The sequence below is a fragment of the Carcharhinus amblyrhynchos genome, chromosome 19 (genome assembly GCF_965287045.1).
Source record: "Carcharhinus amblyrhynchos chromosome 19, sCarAmb.v2.hapA, whole genome shotgun sequence".
Taxonomy (NCBI): Eukaryota; Metazoa; Chordata; class Chondrichthyes; order Carcharhiniformes; family Carcharhinidae; genus Carcharhinus; species Carcharhinus amblyrhynchos.
This window is the reverse complement of record NC_137342.1, coordinates 53,705,750-53,728,281: the sequence shown is the minus strand read 5'-3', so window position 1 is coordinate 53,728,281 and position 22,532 is coordinate 53,705,750. Positions and strand designations below refer to the sequence as shown.

The 22,532-nt window shown below is 44.1% G+C and overlaps 1 protein-coding gene across 6 annotated transcripts in view; it reads right to left on the bottom strand.

Annotated features, from left to right (window-relative positions):
* The window catches only part of LOC145355536 (protein piccolo-like), a 480,857-nt gene that overhangs the window by 122,395 nt on the left and 335,930 nt on the right, over nucleotides 1–22,532 (bottom strand). For all 6 annotated transcript variants that reach the window (XR_013889002.1, XM_080207784.1, XM_080207785.1 and 3 more), the window contains one exon: nucleotides 10,542–10,667. Coding sequence is in view for 5 of the 6 variants with exons in the window: in XM_080207784.1 (XP_080063910.1) it covers nucleotides 10,542–10,667 (126 nt within the window). In the remaining variant the exon portion in view is untranslated. The remainder of the gene's footprint in view (nucleotides 1–10,541; nucleotides 10,668–22,532) is intronic.

Below are 22,532 nucleotides of genomic sequence, written 5' to 3'. Positions count from 1 at the left end.
CGGCCTCACCAGTGCCCTATACAGTTGCAGCAAGACCTCCCTACTTTTATATTCTATCCCCCTCGCTATAAAGGCCAGCATCCCATTTGCCTTCCTGATCACCTGCTGCACCTGCAGGCTGGGTTTTTGCGATTCATGCACAAGGACCCCCAGGTCCCTCTGCACCGTAGCATGCTGAAAGCTAGTGGCTTTTGCTACCAAATAAACCTGTTGGACTTCTATAACCAAGCCAGTTCTGTATCCATCGAACCCATCCCGAATGTGATTTTAGTTTTTGTACCAGTCTGCCACTTGAGACTTTCTCAAATGCCTTACTAAAGTCCATATAAACTACGCCCACAACCCTTCATCAATTATCTTTGTCATCTCTTCAGAAAATTCAACCAAGTTGGTGAGACATGACCTTCCCTATACAAAACCATGTTACCTGTCACTAACTGCTTTGTCTGTAATAGCACTCAAGAAACAATATTTTTCAATGTGTATTAATACATGTGACGATAATAAATCAAATCAAGCTCGTCCATTTTCTTCCAAATGCATATATCCTGTCCTTCAGTATCTTCCCCAAAAACTTCCCCACCACTGACATCAGGCTCACTGGCCTATAATTTCCTGGATTATCCTTGCTTCCTTTCTTAAACAAGGGAACAACATTGGCTATTCGACTGTTGAAGTTTTACATATTGCACACATAACAACAAACATAATTTTACCAAATTTCACAGGGAATAACAATTTATATTGCTGAGAGAAAGGTACTGATTGATTGGCAAGCACACTTTGATTGGTGGGAGCACTGCCTTGTGGAGTCCATCAGGGAACATTTCTGCCCCAAGATGTTGTTTAAACACAAAAAAGACAAGTCAACTCTTATTGTTTAAGGCAGTGCCCCCCACCCCATTCTCCCCACAGGCTCGTGTTTAATCGTAAAGGTGACAGGACTGGACAAATCCCTTTTGCCTGAAGACGAGGTACGGTGGATGAATGGAAATAGTATTTACAGTGTAACCCTGATCCTGACATTGTGATCCTAACTGGTCAATATAAACTGGTTATTAGCATACTTCCTGGAGCACTTGAAATAGTTCAGTAGGTGCTGCTGTCCAATCATGGAATCACATCTAATATTGAACACTATGTTCTGAATGTTGTGTGGACTGATCGAGTGCGGTCATTACGAGTACCTGAAGGGATGAGATGTTTGATATGATCCACCATTCGTTGGGATGTATGGAGTATGTACCTGGCATTATACCTGTCTTGAAATTCACAAATCATCTTTTTTGTGTGAGAGACATAACATCTTTTTGAGTTGATGGCAGCATCCTGTTCGTGGAGAGCACCATTTCTATTATACTGGAGCAGTGTGAAGTGGCTAACTCAAGACCATAAGCCATAATAGCAGAAGTAGACAATTCAGCCCATTGGTTCTGCTCTGCCATTCAATGAGGTCAAAACAGATTCGCTATAATAATCCTCAACTCAACTTAACACCTTATTCTCATAACCGATAATTCCCTTACTGATTAAAAATCTGTCTCAGTCTTCAACATATTTAACAACCCAACCTCTCCAGCCCTCCGCGTTATCAATTCCACAGATTCATTATCGGCTGGGAGAAGAAATTCTTCCTCATCTCGGTCTTCAATGGGAAACTCCTTTACCCAGGGACTCTGCCTCTGATCCTCCCACAAGGGGAAACAGCCTCTCAGCATCTCCCCTGTCAATCCCCCTGAGAATCCGATATGTCTCAATAAGGTCGCCTCTCATTCTTCGAAACTTCAATGTGTACAGGTCCAACCCACTCAGCCTCTCTTGATAAGAAAATCCCTCCCTCCCAAAGTACATCAATTCATTTTCCTATATTATTTTCCATCTGCCAAGTTTTTGCCTATTCACTCACTGAACCTGTCCAGAACTATAGAATCATAGAATCTACAGCACAGAGACAGGCCTTTCAGTTCAAACTGGTCCATTCTGACCAAAATACCCATGTAAGCTAACACATTTGTCTGCATTTGGCCCATATTCCTCTAATCTTTCCCATCCATGAATCTGTCCAAATGCCTTTTAAATGTTGTCAATGTCCCTGCCTCAACCACTTCCTCCAGCAGCTCATTCCACACACGTACCACCCTCTGTGTAAAAATGTTGCCCCTCAGATTCCCATTAATTCTTTCCTCTCTTAACTTAAACCTATACCCTCCAGTTCTCGATTCCCCAACCTTGGAAAAAAAACTGAATGCACTCACCTTATCCATGCCTCTCGTAATCTTATACAACTTTATAACATCACGCCTAAGCCTTCACTCCAAAGAAAAAGGTCCTAGCCTGTGCAATCTCTCCCAATAATTCAGTCCCTTGAGTTTTGGCAACTTCCTTGTAAATCTCTTCTGCATTCTCTCCAGTTTAATGACATTTCCCTATAATAAGGTGACCAAAACAGAACACAATACTCCAGGAATGACCTCACCAATGTCCTGTACAACTGCAACACAACTTCGCAACTTCTATACTCAATGCTGTGACTGATGAAGGCCAGTCTATGAGCTTCTGCAGACTTTGTGACTTCCTTACCACTTGCCTTCCCACCTATCTGTGTGTCATCTGCAAACCTGTCAATAGTACATTCACTTCCTCATCCAAGTCATAAATATACATTGTAAGTAAATGTGGAACCAGCACTGAGCCCTCTGATATTCCACGGGTTACAGGTTGCCTAAAAATCCCAACTCTCAGCCTTCTATCAATCATAGAATAGAATCATAGAAAGCCTACAGTGCAGAAAGAGGCCATTTGGCCCATCGAGTCTGCACCGAGCACAATCCCACCCAGGCCCTATCCCCATAACCCTACACATTTTACCCGCTAATCCCCCTAATCTACGCATCTCAGGACAATAAGGGGCTATTTGAGCATGGCCAATCAACCTAGCCCGCACATCTTTGGACTGTGGAAGGAAACTGGAGCAGCCAGAGGAAACCCACGTAGACACAAGGAGAATGTGCAAACTCCACATCGACAGTGACCCGAGCTGGGAATCGAAGAACAAAGAACAGTACAGCACAGGAACAGGCCCTTCTGCCCTCTAAGCCTGCGCCACTCATGCGCCCAACTAGAACATTCGTTTGTATCTCTCTATTCCCAGTCTGGTCTTGTGGCTATCTAGATAAGTCTTAAACAATCCCATCGTGTCCACCTCCACCACCCTGCTTGGCAGTGCATTCCAGGCCCCCACCACCCTCTGTGTAAAATACGTCCCCCTGACATCTGTGTTGAACCTTGCCCCCTCACCTTGAACCTGTGACCCCTTGTGTTCTTCACCTCTGACCTGGGAAAAAGCTTCCTACTGTTCACCCTATCTATGACCTTCATAATTTTATACACCTCTATTAGGTCTCCCCTCATCCTCCGTCTTTCCAGGGAGAACAACCCCAGTTTATCCAATCTCTCCTCATAACTAAGACCCTCCATACCAGGCAACATCCTGGTAAACCTTCTCTGTACTCTCCCCAAAGCCTCCATGTCCTTCTGGTAGTGTGGCGACCAGAACTGGATGCAGTATTCCAAGTGTGGCCTAACCAACGTTCTATACAGCTGCAACATCATACGCCAACTTTTATACTCTATACCCCGTCCAATAAAGGCAAGCATGCCATATGCCTTCTTCAACACCTTCTCCACCTGTGCTGCCACCTTTAAGGATCTGTGGACTTGCACACCCAGGTCCCTCTGTGTGTCTAAACCCCTGATGATTCTGCCATTTATTGTATAGCTTCCCCCTACTTTAGTCCTACCAAAATGCATCCCTTCGCATTTATCTGGATTAAATTTCATCTGCTATTTTTCTGCCCAATTTTCCAGCCTATCTATATCCTGCTGTATTCTCTGACAATGTTCATCGCTATCCGCAAATCCAGCAATCAAAGTCCGCAAACTTACTGATCACACCAGTTACACCTTCTTCCAAATCATTTATATATATCACAAACAGCAGAAGTCCCAGTACAGAGCCCTGCAGAACACCATTAATCATGGACCTCCAACCGGAAAAAGACCCTTCCACTGCTACCCTCTGTCTTCTATGGCCAAGTCAGTTCTCCACCCATCTAGCTAACTGTCCTTTTATCCCGTGAGATTTAACCTTTTGCACCAGCCTGCCATGAGGGACCTTGTCAAACACTTTATTTGTGAGGCATGACCTCCCTCGTACAAAACCATGCTGTCTATCGCTAATGAGATTATATAAACCCAGGTCCCTGAAGCAGCCATGCTAACCACTGTGCTACTGTGCTGCCCTGTTATCAGTTATCCAATCCTCTATCCATGTCAATATTTTTCACCCAACACCATGGACTCTTATCTTATTAAGTATCCTTTTGTGCGGTACCTTATCAAACGCTTTTAGAAATCCAAGTGTATTGCATCTACAAGTTCCCCTTTATCTGTTCTGCTGGTTACCAAATGCTGGAAAGAGGGGTTTGGTGGACAGGTCAGGGCCTTTCATGAATCAGTGCCACCCTTAGACTCATTCATCAGCTTGTGCAGCATACAACAAGAAACATTCTGATTGGTGGAGTCAATATCCAACAGGATAGTTTTGACACACTCTATTTTAATATCAAGAAGCTGCATATATTCACATGTAAAGCTGGATCCTCTGCAGGCAAAAGGAAATTGTCCAGTCACTGCGCTTTTTCAAGTAAACAAAAACTTAGGCAACAACTATTCCCTGGTACATTCTTCATTGCACTGACTTAACCAGGGTTGACTTACCTGTTTTGAAATGAAACAAAAACTTGTGAAATAATCTTCAGGGAATTCACTGAAGAACTCCCCATTGCAATGCCTCAGAGTATATTTGCTAACCAATCAACATCCTTTTTTCTCATGCAATATGAATTGTTCTCTTTGAAACTTGGTATTCTTGCATTTGTCTTGATGAGTACAAAATGAAAATCTTTGACAACTTGTTTCTTTTTTCAACAAGACTCAAGTTCTGCTTGAAAAGGGACTATGAAAAATTGAATAAACTCCTCGTTAATTGTTTACTGCGTAGTTTCATCAAGACATTGGCCATAGAATTTCTGATTTGTGGAAACAGAAGTTAAAAAAAAGCATAATTTTTGATTATTTCAATAACATTACCTTTAGGTGAATGTTTCTATTTAGGGTATGTTTTTACCAATGATAAATGTAATTTATTTATTAAGAACTTTTTCTGTGATATTTTATATTCTTTTTACTATTAGCTGTTGTGATAAAGAGCCAGATTTTCAAAGTGCGGTCCAGGACCTGGGCCTTGTTGGCTGTCCAGCATTAATTGCCCATCCATAATTGCCCCTGAGCTGAGTGGCTTGCCAGGCCATTTCAGAGGGCAGTTGAGAATCAACCACATTGCTGTGGCTCTGGAGTCACATGTAGGCCAGACCAGGTAAGGACAGCAGATTTCCTTCCCTAAAGGACATTAGTGAACTCGATGGGTTTTTCAGACAATCGACAATGGATTCATGGTTATCGCTACATTCTTAATTCCAGATTTTTTTCACTAAGTTCAAATTCCACCATCTGCTGTGGCGGGATTCGATTCTGGGTCCCCAGACCATGAGCTGTTTCTGGATTAATAATCCAGCAATAATATAACTGGACCATCACCCCTTGACATTCAATCACATTTGCATTGCTGAATCCCTCATTATCAACATCCTGGAGGTTAATAACAACCAGAAGCTGAATTGGACAAGCCATATAAATATTGGGCCCAATTTTACCATCAAGTTGGACCCATTGTCAGGCGCAAAAGCTTGGGAAAGTCGGGTGTGAGGCGAGTAGTGGATTTGCATGCATTTAAATTGACTTAATGAGCTGTGCTCCCAACCTTACCAGCACTTCCACCTTTACTACTGCATTTCCCAATCCAGAATCAACACAAAACAGACATGCTCCACAACAGTCCGATTTGGGTGCTCCAGTTAGTGAGAGGTAACGGCCTAGCGTCCCCTAGCTGTCTGCTTCAGATCGGTGGAGTGGGAGGGTGTGGCGGGGGTGGGGGGGGGGGGGGGGGGGGGGATGTCTGCTGCCACTCTGCCTGAGATCAGTGGTGGTCGGGGAAGGTGGTGATGTGGTCGAAGAGCAGCATTCTATCTTTTTTTCTTTGCGCATGTGCAGCTGGAGGGCTCCGATTGGAGCTGCAGGGTTTCAGGCGCGTTAACCCCCACCCACAGGCTTATGCAGTGTGATTCGGACTCACTGTTTTTTTTCAGGCAGAATGCATATGGGGATGCCTGAGAATGGGTCTAAAAGTCAGATCTGAAACACTTCCAGTTTCAAGTCCACCCAGCACTTAGAATCAAAGTGGGAAAAAAAGACCCATTGTGTTTTTCGGATCAGATCAAAGGCGAGGAATCCGATGGTAAGTAACTCAACTTCTGACTCCCCCTACCCCCAAAGACTGTCCACTATCTACAAGGCCCAGGTTAGAAGTGTCTTGGTATATTCTTTACTTGCCTGAATGAGTGCAGCTCTAACTATCTTCAAGAACCTCAACACCATCTGGGAAAAAGCAGCCAGCTTGATTCCACAAACATCCACTCCCTCGACCACCAACCAACTGTGGCAGCCGCGTGTACCATCTACAAGATGCACTGCAGGAACTTTCTTTAGATGTAACTTCCAAATCCATGAACACAACATCTTGAAGAACAAGAGCACCAGATACCTGGGAACACCATGACCTGAAAATTTTACTCCAAGTCACTCGCTATCCTGACTTGGAAACGTATTGCCGTTTGAGTCAAAATCCTGAAATTCCCTCCCAAACAGCACTGTGGGTGTAGCTACACCTCAGAGATTGTGAGGACTCTGGAAAACAGCTCACCATCACCTCCTGAAGAGCAACTTGGGATGACAATATATTCTGGCCTACCAGTGATGCATACATCTCATAAATGAATCAAACAAGAAGTCTAAGGTCTGATCCTGCACCTCAACTATCTCACTCTCATTATGCCCTAATTGGAACAAAAGCAAGCTTGGAATTTAATTAGTGACAGGAACATCTTCAGAAAGTCAGGAACTGCCTGCCTGATATCAGCATCGAAGACAGGTGACAGCCAGGAGAAACCAGCAGCTCCCCACAGACTCAGCAACTTTCCCTCAAAGTGGCCAAATGGGTAACATGAGAGTAACGAACATTTCGAGAGGAAAATCCCTCAGGCAGAAATTCTCCATCAAATACAAACATATTTTCAGCTCTTCCTGTTTTGAACCCAAGTGGGATGTACCTGTCGGGAAAGGAGGAAGTGGTTGAGTGAGGGAACTGTGGTATACTAAAGAAGGAGACTTACATCAAGATGAGACATGATTATTTTTGTTGGTAGAGGGATTGAGTTTCGGAGCCGTGAGATCATGTTGCAACTGTACAAAACTCTGGTGCGGCCGCACTTGGAGTATTGCGTACAGTTCTGGTCGCCGCATTATAAGAAAGATGTGGAGGCATTGGAAAGGGTGCAGAGGAGGTTTACCAGGATGTTGCCTGGTATGGTGGGAAGGTCTTACGAGGAAAGGCTGAGGGACATGAGGTTGTTTTCGTTAGAAAAAAGAATGTTGAGAGGTGATCTAATTGAGACATACAAGATGATCAGAGGATTAGATAGGGTGGACAGTGAGAGCCTTTTTCCTCAGATGGTGATGGCTAACATGAGGGGACATAGCTTTAAATTAAGGGGTGGTAATTATAGGACGGATGTCAGAGGTAGGTTCTTTACTCAGAGGGTAGTAAGGGTGTGGAATGCCCTGCCTGCAGCAGTTGTGGACTCGCCAACTTTAAGGGCGTTCAAATGGTCAGTGGATAGGCATATGGATAACATTGGAATAGTTTAGGTTAGAAGGTCATTAGATTGGTTCCATTGGTTGGCGCAACATCGAGGGCAAAAGGGCCTGTACTGTGCTGTAATGTTCTATGTTCTATGAAGGCTCAGTTAGGGTGCTTGAGAGTTACAAGTTAGCCAGGAAAGACCTAAAGAAAGAGCTAAGAAGAGCCTGGAGGGGACATGAAAAGTCTTTGGCAGATAGAATCAAGGAAAACCCTAAAGCTTTCTCTAGGTATGTCAGGAATTAAAGAATGATTAGGGTGAGATTAGGGCCAGTCAAGGATAGTAGTGGGAAGTTGTGCATGGAGTCCTAAGAGATAGGAGAGGCACTAAATGAATATTTTTCATCAGTATTCACACAGGAGAAAGACAATGTTGTCGAGGAGAATACTGAGATACAGGCTATTAGACTAGGCGCGATTGAAGTTCATAAGGAGGAAACATTAGCAATTCTAGAAAGTATGAAAATAGATAAGTCCCCTGGGCCGGATGGGATTTATCCTAGGATTCTCTGGGAGGCTACGGAGGAGATTGCAGAGCCTTTGGCTTTGATCTTTAGGTCATCATTGTCTACAGGAATAGTGCCAGAAGACTGGAAGATAGCAAATGTTGTCCCCTTGTTCAAGAAGGGGAGTAGAGACCATCCTGGGAATTATAGACCAGTGAGCCTTCCTTCTGTTGTGGGCAAAGTTTTGGAAAGGATTATAGGAGATAGGATTTATAATCATCTAGAAAGGAAGAATTTGATTAGAGATAGACAGTGCGATTTTGTGAAGGGTAGGTCGTGCCTCACAAACCTTATTGCATTCTTTGAGAAGGTGACCAAAGAGTGGATGAGGGTAAAGCGGTTGATGTGGTGTATATGGATTTCAGTAAAGTGGTAAGCTATTGCAGAAGATACATAGACACAGGATTGAGGGTGATTTAGCAGTTTGGATCAGAAATTGGCTAGCTAATAGAAGACAGAGGGTGGTGGTTGATGGGAAATGTCCATCCTGAGTTCAGTTACAAGTGGTGTACCGCAAGGATCTATTTTGGGGCCACCACTGTTTGTCATTTTTATAAATGACCTGGACGAGGGTGTAGAAGGATGGGTTAGTAAGTTTGTGGATGACACTAAAGTCGGTGGAGTTGTGGACAGTGCGGAAGGATGTTGCAGGTTACAGAGGGACATAGATAAGCTGCAGAGCTGGGCTGAGAGGTGGCAAATAGAGTTTAATGCGGAAATTTATGAGGTGATTCACTTTGGAAGGAGTAACAGGAATACAGAGTACTGGGCAAATGGTAAGTCACTTGTTAGTGTGGATGAGCAAAGAGATCTCGGGGTACATGTGCATAGATCCCTGAAAGGTGGCACCCAGATTGATAGGGTTGTTAAGAAGGCGTACGGTGTGTTAGCTTTTATTGGTAGAGGGATTGAGTTTTGGAGCCGTGAGGTCATGTTACAACTGTACAAAACTCTGGTGCGGCCGCACTTGGAGTATCGCGTACAGTTCTGGTCGCCGCATTATAAGAAAGATGTGGAGGCATTGGAAAGGGTGCAGAGGAGATTTACCAGGATGTTGCCTGGTATGGTGGGAAGGTCTTATGAGGAAAGGCTGAGGGACTTGAGGCTGTTTTCATTAGAGAGAAGAAAGATAAGAGGTGACTTAATAGAGGCATATCAGATGATCAGAGGATTAGATAGGGTGGACAGTGAGAGCCTTTTTCCTCAGATGAAGATGGCTAGCATGAGGGGACATCGCTTTAAATTGAGGGGTGATAGACATTGGACAGATGTTCTTTACTCAGAGAGTAGTAAGAACGTGGAATGTCCTGCCTGCAGCAGTAGTGGATTTGTGAACATTAAAGACATTTAAATGGTGATTGGATAAACGTATGAATGATATTGGAATAGTGTAGGTTAGATGGACTTTAGATTGGTTTCACATGTTGGAGCAACATAGGGGGCTGAAGGGCCTGTACTGCGCTGTTACGTTCTATGTTTGATGGCTTTGCAATAATTTACCTCATTTGGCTTGGCTGTAATCCGTTTTGCAAACTGCAGTCCCCACAGCCCCAGCTGACTATTCCATTCCTGAAGGAGCTCCATGGACTGAATCCCCTATTCCCTCCCCACTGCCTGAATATTCAAAATTCTACATTGTTCTGGACAAGATGCCTTCTGGGACTGTAACCTTTCAGCACATACTGACCTCAGCATTCCAAAATTCAAACCAAAGTTTACTGCGTTAAGCTCAGCGCTTTCTACAGTAAACTTCCCCTTGGAGTCAAACACAATGTAACAGAGAGGGTGGGTAATACACCTATTGAGACAATAGTGGTGTTTATATTGTCTTCCTGATGGTAAAGGATGTTTTAGTGCAATAAAACAAATGAAGCAGGTTAAACCAAACCCAAGTCCAGAAATATTCGCTGAAATTCTTCTTCTCCACTCGCTGTGGGAATCGGAGTGGGCAAGGGGCAGATAAGGAGAAGCTCCATTGTCCTTAGGCAGAATTTTCCAGTCTTGGGTTGAGCGAGGCTGTAAGATCCCACCCTCTATATCAGAATTAAAAGATCTTTGACTCAACAAAGGAAAAGCCATGATATGAATACAAGGATCCTGCCAGATCTTGAGCTGCTGCATTAAAGGTTTGTTGTTAGAATTGGGAAAATGTTATTTACCTTCAGTGAGATTGGCTGTCTGCTCTGCAGTTCCACCAGGAAATATCTTGGCCACATAAGCACCAATTTCTCCATTTCGTCCTGGAATCTCTTTCCCACCAATAATCCTGATTCCTAATCCATTCCCTGGTATAACAATAAACAATATATGTTAACAATGAGGAAATTTAAATGTTTTGTGATCACACTTTACAAAAATGTAATAATCTCACTGAGGCCAGTCTCCTGCCACCAACACCCTCTGTTTACACAGTGAATAAAGCAATGCTACAGCTCGCAGGTCAAATCCAGGAGACCTTTGACTTCTGGCCAGAGTAGAGTCAGCTGATTTTAAACCCTTGTGGCTCCTTTTCTATTGAGTGAGCCTCCACTTGCTGAATAGGGGAGCCCGTACTCTACAAGGCCTCCAGGTAGATTGATTGACAATCCCCCATGGCCATCACATGAAATTTCATGTTGAATGTATTTGGGGGATTTGAATGTAATGAGAGACTCCAGCCCTATCTCCACAATCATCTGCTTGGCGAGTTCTTACATTATGTTTGGATCAGCACTAAGCAGAGGCTAGATAGGAAGGAACACAAACACATTGAGACCAAATCACCAGAATTTTGTTGCACACAGCGGCTTTTCACTAAGTGGCTGGATGAAAGCAAAATCATTGGAAAATTTGGCCATTGATGCAGCACCTTGTTAAAGAATGAATTAGAAATATAGAAATATGGAAAATGGAGCAAGAAGTGGCCATTCAGCCCTCCAGACACTGCTCTGCCCTTCATGGCTCTTGCTCTATCTCAACACCATACATCTCCTTCTCCCCATAATCCACTGACACCATAATCCACTCTAGATTCTCTATTTTTTTAAGTAGTGATCTATTTCCTATTTCAAGTGGCTTGTCCTCCACATCCTTCAATGGTAGAGAATTCCACAGGATCACCAGCCTTGGAGTGAAAAGGTTTCTCCTCATCCCACTCCTAACTGGCCTTCCCGTCGGCTGTGACCCCAGCCTGAGGAAATAACATCTCTGCGTCCACCCCTTTGAGAATTTTATATGCTTCAACGAGACCCTTTCATTCATAGAGACCATAGAGATCATAGAGGTTTACAGCATGGAAACAGGCCCTTCAGCCTAATTTGTCCATGCCACTCTTTTTTTAAAACCCCCAGGAACTGGCAAATGGAATTTAATGTTGGCAAGTGTGAGGTGGTCCACTTTGGTAGGAAGAATGGTAGGAAGGATTATTACTTACGTGGTGAAAAACTGCAGCAGGCGACGGTGCAGAGGGACCTCGGGGTCCTTGTGCATGAGTCGCAAAAACCCAGCTTGCAGGTGCAGCAGGTGGTCAGGAAGGCGAATGGGATGCTGGCCTTCATAGCGAGGGGGATTGAATATAAAAGTAGGGAGGTCTTGCTGCAACTGTATAGGGCATTGGTGAGGCCGCAGCTGGAGTACTGTGTGCAGTTTTGGTCGCCACACTTACACAAGGATATTTTGGCCTTGGAGGGAGTGCAGAGGAGGTTTACTAGGCTGATGCCAGAGTTGAGGGGGTTGAACTATGAGGAGAGGCTGAATAAACTAGGCTTGTACTCGTTAGAGTTTAGAAGAATGAGGGGAGATCTCATTGAGACGTATAAGATGATGAATGGGAGGGATAGGATAGAGGTGGAGAGACTCTTCCCGCTCAGAAAGGACAGTAGGACTAGGGGGCACAGCCTCAAGATAAAGGGGTGCGGTTTAGAACGGAGTTGAGGAGGAACTTCTTCACTCAGAGGGTGGTGAATCTCTGAAATTCTCTGCCCGTTGAAGTGGTGGAGGCTGCCTCACTAAATATTTTTAAGACGCGGGTTGATGGGTTTTTGATAAGAGAGGGGATTAAGGGTTATGGGGAGAGGGCGGGAAAGTGGAACTGAGCCACGACAGATCAGCCATGATCTTATTGAATGGCGGGGCAGGCTCAAAGGGCTAGATGGCCTACTCCTGCTCCTATTTCTTATGTTCTTATGTTCTATGTCCTAAGCTAATCCCAATTGTCCACATTTGGCCCATATCCCTCTATACGCATCTTATCCATGTAACTGTCTAAATGCTTTTTAAAACACAAAATTGTACACATTTCAACTACTACATCTGGCAGCTTGTTCCAGACACTCACCACCCTCTGGGTGAAAAAATTGTCTCTGGACACTTTTGCATCTCTCCCCTCTGACCTTAAACCTCTGCCCTCTAGTTTTAGACTCCCTTACATTTGGGAAAAGATATTGACTATCTTGCTGATCTGTGCCCCTCATTATTTTATAGACCTCTATAAGATCACCCCTCAGCCTCCTACACTCCAGAGAAAAAAGTCTCAGTCTATCCAGCCTCTCCTTATAACTCAATCCATCAAGTCCCGGTAGAAAGGATATTTTGGCCTTGGAGGGAGTGCAGAGGAGGTTCACTAGGCTGATACTGGAGATGAGGGGTTTGGACTATGAAGAGAGACGAAATAGATTGGGTCTGTACTCGTTGGAGTTTAGAAGGATGAGGGGGGATCTTATAGAGACATATAAGATAATGAAGGGGATGGAGAGGGTAGAGGTAGAGAGATTCTTCCCGCTCAGAAAGGACAGCAGGACTAGAGGGCACAACCTCAAGATAAAGGGGGGGCGGTTTAGAACGGAGTTGAGGAGGAACTTCTTCACTCAAAGGGTGGTGAATCTCTGGAATTCTCTGCCCATTGAAGTGGTGGAGGCTACTTTGCTAAATATATTTAAGACACAGGTAGATAGGTTTTTGGTAGGCAAGGGGATTAAGAGTTATGGGGAGAAAGCAGGAAAGTGGAACTGAGCCACTTCAGATCAGCCGTGATCTTACTGAATGGCGGGGCAGGCTTGAAGAGCTAGATGGCTACTCCTGCTCCTATTTCTTATGTTCTTATGCATCCTAGAAGATCTTTTCTGACTCTTTCTAGTTTAACAATATCCTTTCTACAACAGGATGACCAGAATTGCACACAGTATTCCAAGTGTGGCCTTACCAATGTCTTGTACAACTTCAACAAGACGTCCCAACTCCTGTATTCAATGTTCTGACCAATGAAACCAAGAATGCCGAATGCCTTCTTCACCACTCTGTCCACCTGTGACTCCACTTTCAAGGAGCTATGAACCTGTACCCCGAGATCTCTTTGTTCTGTAACTCTCCCCAACGTCCTACCATTAACTGAGTAAGTCTTGCCCTGGTTCAATCTACAAAATACATCACCTCACATTTACCTAAATTAAACTCCATCTGCCATTCATCAGCCCACTGGCCCGATTGATCAAGATCCCGTTGTAATCAGAGATAACATTCCTCACTGTCCACTATGCCACCAATCTTGGTGTCATCTGCAAACTTACTAACCATGCCTCCGAAATTCTCATCCAAATCATTAATATAAATGACAAATAACATTAGGCCCAGCACTGATCCCTGAGGAACACCGCTGGTCACAGACCTCCAGTTTGAAAAACAACTCTCTACAACCACCCTCTGACTTCTGTCAAGAAGCCAATTTTGGATCCATTTAGATACCTCACCCTGGATCCCGTGAGATTTAACCTTATGCAACAATGTATCATGCAGTACCTTGTCAAAGGCCTTGTTAAAGTCCATGTAGACAACATCAACTGCACTGCCCTCATCTACCTTCTTGGTCACCCCTTCAAAAAACTCAGTTAAATTTGTGAGATATGATTTTCCACTCAAAGTCATGCTGACTGTCCCTAATCAGTCCTTTTGTCTCTAAATGCCTGTAGATCCTGTCTCTCAAAATACCTTAAAACAACTTACCCGCCACAGATGTGAGGCTCACTGGCCTGTAGTTCCCAGGCTTTTCCCTGCAGCCCTTTTTAAACAAAGGCACAACATTTACCACTCTCCAATCTTCAGGCACCTCACCCGTGGCTATCGATGATTCAAATATCTCGGCTAGGGGACCCGTAATTTCCTCCCTAGCCTCCCACAACGTCCTGGGATACACTTCATCAGGTCCTGGGGATTTATCTACCTTGACGCACTTTAAGACTTCCAGCACCTCCTTCTCTGTAATATGTACACTCCTCAAGACATCACTGTTTATTTCCCCAAGTTCCCTAACATCCATGCTTTTCTCAACAGTAAATACTGATGAGAAATATTCATTTAGGATCTCACCCATCTCTTGTGGATCTGTACATAGATGACCTTGTTGATCCTTAAGAGGCCCAACTCTCTCCCTTGTTACTCTTTTACCCTTTGTTTATTTGTAGAAGTTCTTTGGATTCTCCTTTGCCTTATCTGCCAAAACAATCTTGTGTCCCCTTTTTGCCCTCCTGATTTCTCCCTTAACTCTACTCCTATAGCTGCTATGCTCCTCAAAGGATTCACTTGATCCCAGCTGCCTGTGCATGTCATGCGCCTCTTCTTCTTGACCAGAGCCTCGATATCCCGAGACATCCAGGGTTCCCTAGTTCTGCCAGCCTTGCCCTTCACTCTAAGAGGAATGTGTTTACCCTAAACCCTGGTTAACACACTTCTGGAGTTTCTGAACCAATTTCCTCTCTCATTATTGCGCTAATTTCATCCTCAGCTGACAATGCCAGAACGATGATGATACCTTTCAAGCTGTTCATGCCCCACTGCTGCTGCAAATGGGAATGGAGAATCTGATGCTCAGCCAATCATCATTCATTGCAGCATGACCAAAAAATCCCGATTGTGTGAACGGCTGGAAACTCTCACCTCTTGTCTTTGTTTCAGGAAGTTCCTCTTGAAGGGGTGAGAACCACAGAACCATAAAAAATTACAGCTCAGAAACAGGCCATTTGGCCCTTCTTGTCTGTGCCGAACCATTTTTTGCCCAGTCCCACTGACCTGCACCTGGACCATATCCCTCCACACCCCTCTCATCCGTGAACCCATCCAAGCTTTTCTTAAATGTTAAAAGTGACCCCGCATTCACCACTTTATCCGGCAGCTCACTCCACACTCTCACCACTCTCTGTGTGAAGAAGCCCCCCCCGAATATTCCCTTTAAACATTTCCCCCTTCACCCTTAACCCTTAACCCTTGCCCTCTGGTTTTTTTCTCCCCTAGCCTCAGTGGAAAAAGCCTGCTTGCATTCACTCTATCTATACCCACCAAAATCTTATACACCTCTATCAAATCTCCCCTCATTCTTCTACGCTCCAGGGAATAAAGTCCTAACCTATTCAATCTCTCTCTGTAACTCAGCTTCTCAAGTCCCGGCAACATCCTTGTGAACCTTCTCTGCACTCTTTCAACCTTATTTACATCCTTCCTGTAACTAGGTGACCAAAACTGTACACAATACTCTAAATTCGGCCTCACCAATGCCTTATATAACCTTACCATAACACTCCAACTTTTATACTTGATACTCCGATTTATAAAGGCCAATGTACCAAAAGCACTCTTTACGACCCTATCTACCTGTGACATCACTTTTAGGGAATTCTGTACCTGTATTCCCAGATCCCTCTGTTCTACTGCACTCTTCAGTGTCCTACCATTTACCCTGTACGTTCTACTTTGGTTTGTCCTTCCAAAGTGCAATACCTCACACTTGTTTGTGTTAAATTCCATTTGCCATTTTTCTAGTTGGTCCAAATCTCTCTGCAAGCTTTGAAAACCTTCCTCACTGCCCACTACACCTCCAATCTTTGTATCATCAGCAAATTTGCTGATCCAATTTACCACATTATCATCCAGATCATTGATATAGAAGACAAACAGCAATGGACCCAACACTGATCCCTGTGGCGCACCACTAGTCACAGGCCTCCACTCAGAGAAGCAATCCTCCACAACCACTCTCTGGCTTCTTCCATTGATGGACTGGGGTAAACACAGTAAAAAGTCTGACAACACCAGGTTTAAGTCCAACTGATTTATTTGATAGTACACTCACTGAGTGTACTATCAAATAAATCGGTTGGACTTAAACCTGGTGTTGTCAAACTTTTTACTGTGTTCTTCCATTGAGCCAATGTCTAATCCAATTTACTACCTCTCCATGTATACCTAGCAACTGAACCTTCCTAGCTAACCTCCCATGGGGAGTATTATCAAAGGCCTTGCTCCTTTTATTTCGTCCTTCAGTTTATTTGATTTACTTTAGTTGTTTTACACAAAAGAATGGCTTTAGATTGTAATTAAAAATTAAAATTATGTCCTTCCTAACAAAGTTGATTGAATTTTTTGAGGAGACGACCTGGTGTATAGATGGGGGCAGTGCAGTCGATGTAATTTATATGGATTTCAGCAAAACCTTTGACGTGGTCCCACATGGAGATTTGTAAAGAAGGAAAATTCACCTGGGATACAGGGTGATTTGATAAAGTGGATTCAAATTGGCTCAGTTGTAGAAGACAGAGGGTGATGACAGAATGATGAGAGGAGATGATGGCCCAGTGGTATTATCGCTACATTATTAATCCAGAAACTGAACTTATGTTCAGGGGACCTGAGTTTAATTCCTGCAACAGCAGATGGTGGAATTTGAATTCATTGAAAAATCTGGAATTCAGTATTATAGATAACCATGAAATGATTGTCAGCCAGAAAATCCCACATCCTGGAAATTAATTTTTCAAAAATCCACTCGTTGACAATATCAGCGGAATGGATCAGCTGCCACATGTTCTCAGATAAAAACATACAAATGTCGAAACAAGAAGCAAGAGTAGGCCCTTTGGCCCTGCTCCCCATTCATGGCTGATCATCAAATTCAATATCCTGATCTTCGGTCCCCCCATATCCCTTGATCCCCAAGAGCTATATTAATTTCTTCTTGAAATCAGACAATGTTTTGGCCTCAATGACCTTCTGTGGTTGTGAATTCCACACATTCACCTCCCTCTGAAGACGTGTCTTCCCACCTCAGTTCTGAAAGGTTTACCCCTTAACCTCAAACTGTGGCCCCAAGTTCTGGGCTCCTCAATCACCGGGAATATTCTATCTGCATCTACCCTGTCTAACCCTGTTAGAATATTATACATTTCTATGTGATTCCCTCTTACTTTCCTAAACTCCAGTGAACTCCACCAACTTAATCTCTCCTCATATGACAGACCTCCCATCACAGGAATCAGTCCAGAAACCTTCACTGTACTCCCTCTACAGCAAGGACCTCCTTCCTCTGATAAGTATTTCAGGTGTGGCCTCACCAATGCTGGAAACAATTGCAGTAAAACATCCCTATCCCTACACTCAAATCCTCTCATTATGAAGGCCAACATACCATTTACCTTCTTTACTGCCTGCTGTACCTGCACGCTTACAAAGAAAAAGAACAAACAAAATTATAGCATAGGAACAGGCCCTTCGGCCCTCCAAGCCTGCACCGACCACACTGCCCAACTTAACTAAAACCCTCTTCCCTTCCGGGGACCATATCCCTCTACTCCCATCCTATTCATGTATTTGTCAAGAGGCCCCTTAAAAGTCACTATCTGCTTCCACTACCCCCCCCCGGCAACGAGTTCTGGGCACCCACCACTGCCTGTGTAAAAAATCTGTGTTGTACATTTCCTTTAAACCTTGCCCCTTGCACCTTAAACCTGTGCCCCTGAGTAATTGACTCTTCCACCCTGGGAAAAAGCTTCTGACTATCTGATAGAGGTTTATAAAATGTTGAGAGGAATGGATAGGGTGGATTCTCAGAGGCTATTTCCCCGGGTTGAAATGGTCGCTACGAGAGGACACAGATTGAAGGTGCGGGGAGGAAAGTACAGAAGTGATGTTAGGGGTAAGTTTTTCACTCAGAGGGTGGTGAGTGAATGGAATCGGCTGCCGTCAGTGGTGGTGGAGGCGAACTCGCTGGGGTCTTTTAAAAGACTTCTGGATGAGTATATGGGGTTTTATGGGATTGGGGGTTATAGATAGGAGTTGATGTGATCGGCGCAACTCGTGGGCCGAAGGGCCTGTTTGTGCTGTAGTGTTCTATGTTCTATCCACTCTGTCCATGCCTCTCATAGTCTTATAGACTTCTATCAGGTCTCCCCTCAACCTCCATCATTCCAGTGAGAACTTTCAGTGACTGATGTACGAGGACTCCAAGGTCTCACTGAGTATCCAGCTCTCTTAATTTACATCCATTCAAGTAATCATCTGTCTTCCTATTATTGTTACTAACGTGGATAACCTCATACTTTTCCAAATTATACTGCATCTACCATGCAAATACCCACAAACTCAGGCCATCCAAATCACACTGAACTAGTCACTGATAGCCAATCAGAAAAAGACCCATTAATGGTAATTCTTTGCGTCCTATCTGCGAACCAGCTTTCTATCCATCTCAAGGCATTAGAACCATTGAACCATAGAACACTCCAGTCCAGAAACAGGCCTTTTGGCCCTTCTTGTCTGTGCCGAACCATTTTTCTGCCTAGTCCCACTAACCTGCACCTGGACCATATCCCTCCACACCCCTCTCATCCATGGACCTGTCCAAAATTTTCTTAAATGTTAAAAGTGAGCTCGTTTTCACCACTTCATCAGGCAGCTCATTTCACACTCTCACCACTTTCTGAGTGAAGAAGCTCCCCCACCCTTTAAACATTTCCCCCTTCACCCTTAACCCATGTTCTCTAGTTTTTTTGCCCCTAGCCTCACTGGAAAAAGCCTGCTTGCATTCACCCTATCGATACCCATCAAAATCTTATGCACCTCTATCAAATCTCCCCTCATTCTTCTACGCTCCAGGGAATAAAGTCCTAACCTATTCAATCTCTCTCTGTAACTCAGCTTCTCAAGTCCCGGCAACATCCTTGTGAACCTTCTCTGCACTCTTTAAACCTTATTTACATCCTTCCTGTGACTAGGTGACCAAAACTGTACACAATACTCTAAATTCAGCCTCACCAATGTCTTATACAACCTCACCATAACATTCCAACTCTTATACTCAATACCTGCGACACCACTTTTAGGGAATTCTGTATCTGTATTCCCAGATCCCTCTGTTCTACTGCACTCTTCAGACTCCTACCATTTACCTTGTATGTTCTGCCTTGGTTTGTCCTTCCAAAGTGCAATACCTCACACTTGTCTGCGTTAAACTCCATCTGCCATTTTTCAGCCCATTTTTCTAGTTGGTCCAAATCCCTCTGCAAGCTTTGAAAGCCTTCCTCACTGCCCACTACACCTCCAATCTTTGTATCATCAGAAAATTTGCTGATCCAATTTACCACATTATCATCCAGATCATTGATATCGATGACAAACAATAATGGACCCAGCACTGATCCCTGCGGCACACCACTCGACACAGGCCTCCACTCAGAGAAGCAATCCTCCACTACCACTCTCTGGCTTCTTCCATTGAGCCAGTGTCTAATCCAATTTACTACCTCTCCATGTATACCTAGCGACTGAACATTCCTAACTAACCTCCCATGAGGGACCTTGTCAAAGGCTTTACTGAAATCCATGTGGACAACATCCACTGCCTTCCCTTCATCCACTTTCCTGGGAAACTCCTCGAAAATAGATTAGTTAAACATTTTGGCAGGACCAACAGGATGCAGGAGTACAATATCAAGGGTAGGAGTCTTAGCTGGGTTGAAGAGCAGAAGGATCTTAGGGTCCGGGTCCATAGGACTCTTAAATCAGCCTCGCAGGTGGGGGATGTGGTCAAGAAGGCGTATGGTGTACTGGCCTTCATTAATCGAGGGATTGAGTTTAGGAATCGGGAGGTAATGCTGCAACTTTATAAGACCCTTGTCAGACCCCACTTGGAGTTAGCTCCCAGGTAGGGGAGGACCGCAGGCAGTATGGAGGGGAGGTTAGACGGGGGTGGAGAAGGGAAATGCCCAGACTGAGGGGCTGAAGTGTATATATTTTAATGCAAGGAGTGTAGTGAATAAGGTAGATGAGCTTAGGGCGTGGATTGCTGTTTGGGAATGTGATGTGGTGGCCATTACGGAGACTTGGATGTCTCTGGGACAGGACTGGGTACTTCAGGTGCCAGGTTTCAGATGCTTCAAGAAGGACAGGGAGGATGGCAGAAGAGGTGGTGGAGTGGCACTGTTGATCAGGGACAGTGTCATGGCTGCAGAGAAGGAGGATGCCGTGGAGGGACTGTCTACAGAGTCTCTGTGGGTGGAAGTTACGAACAGCAAAGGGTCAAAAACTTTGCTGGGTGTATTCTATAGGCTGCCCAATAGTGACAGGGGAGTTGAAGTGCAGATAGGGAAACAGATTCTGGAGAAATGTATTAATAACAGAGTTGTCGTGATGGGAGACTTCAATTTCCCAAACATCGACTGGAATATCCCTAGGGTAAGGGGTTTGGATGGTGAGGAGTTTGTTAGGTGTGTTCAGGAAGGTTTCCTGACACAGTATGTGGATAAGCCTACGAGGGGAGAGGCTGTACTTGACCTGGTACTGGCGAATGAACCAGGGCAGGTGATGGATCTCTCGGTAGGGGAGCATCTTGGGAATGGTGATCATAATTCTATCTCCTTCACAATTGCATTGGAACGAGATAGGATCAGGCAGGCTAGGAAGGTGTTTGTCTGGAGTAAGGGAAGATACGAAGAAGTCAGGAAGTTACTTGGACAAATAAACTGGAAGGAGGCATTCTTAGGGAAAAGTACCAAAGGAAGGTGGCGGATATTCAAGGAATGTTTGTCTGGAGCTCTGCATGACAACGTTCCGATGAGACAAGGGGGTTTTGGTAGGTCGCGGGAACCGTGGTGCACGAAGGCTGTGTTGAACCTAGTCAGGAGGAAAAGGAAGGTGTACAAAAGGTTCAGGGAACTAGGAGAGGTTAAGGATCTTGAGGAGTATAAGGACTGTAGAAAGGAGCTTAAAAGGGAAATTAGGAGAGCCAGAAGGGGTCATGAGAAGACCTTGGCGAGTAAGATTAAGGAGAATCCCAAGGCCTTCTATAAATATGTGAAAGGTAAAAGGATGAGAAGAGAAGGGATAGGACCTATAAAAGGTGAAGGGGGTAAGGTCTGTGTGGAACCAGAAGAAATGGCAGAGGTGCTTAATGAGTACTTTGCCTCAGTATTCACGGTGGAAGCTGATCTGGGAGATTTTGCTATGGATTTGCAGCAGATGGAAAAGATTGAGTTTGTGGATATTAAGGTGGAGGATGTGTTAGAACTTTTGAATTCTATCAAGGTAGATAAGTCGCCGGGACCAGATGGGATATACCCCAGGATACTGTGGGAGGCGAGGGAAGTGATTGCAGAGCCCCTGGTGTGAGAGGAGGGAGATGCAATTTTTGAAATCATGGGCTGACTGGCCGAGGGCAGGAAAATGGGGAAGTAAAAATATTGTGTAAACGCCATTCAGGGGCAGGTGATTGACCACCAGTATGAGATCAGTTGTTTGCAGTCAAAGTAACAGTCAGGGGTTGGGTTACAAAAGAAACGATTATCGCTGATCATATAACTGATACAAAAGAAACGATTATCACTGATCATATAACTGGCACAAAAGAAACGATTATCGCTGATCATATAACTGTTACAAAAGAAACGATTATCGCTGATCATATAACTGTTACAAAAGAAACGATTATTGCTGATCATATAACTGGCACAAAAGAAACGATTATCGCTGATCATATAACTGGCACAAAAGAAACGATTATCGCTGATCATATAACTGTTACAAAAGAAACGATTATCGCTGATCATATAACTGTTACAAAAGAAACGATTATTGCTGATCATATAACTGGCACAAAAGAAACGATTATCGCTGATCATATAACTGGCACAAAAGAAACGATTATCGCTGATCATATAACTGTTACAAAAGAAACGATTATCGCTGATCATATAACTGGCACAAAAGAAACGATTATCGCTGATCATATAACTGGCACAAAAGAAACGATTATCGCTGATCATATAACTGTTACAAAAGAAACGATTATCGCTGATCATATAACTGTTACAAAAGAAACAATTATCGCTGATCATATAACTGGCACAAAAGAAACG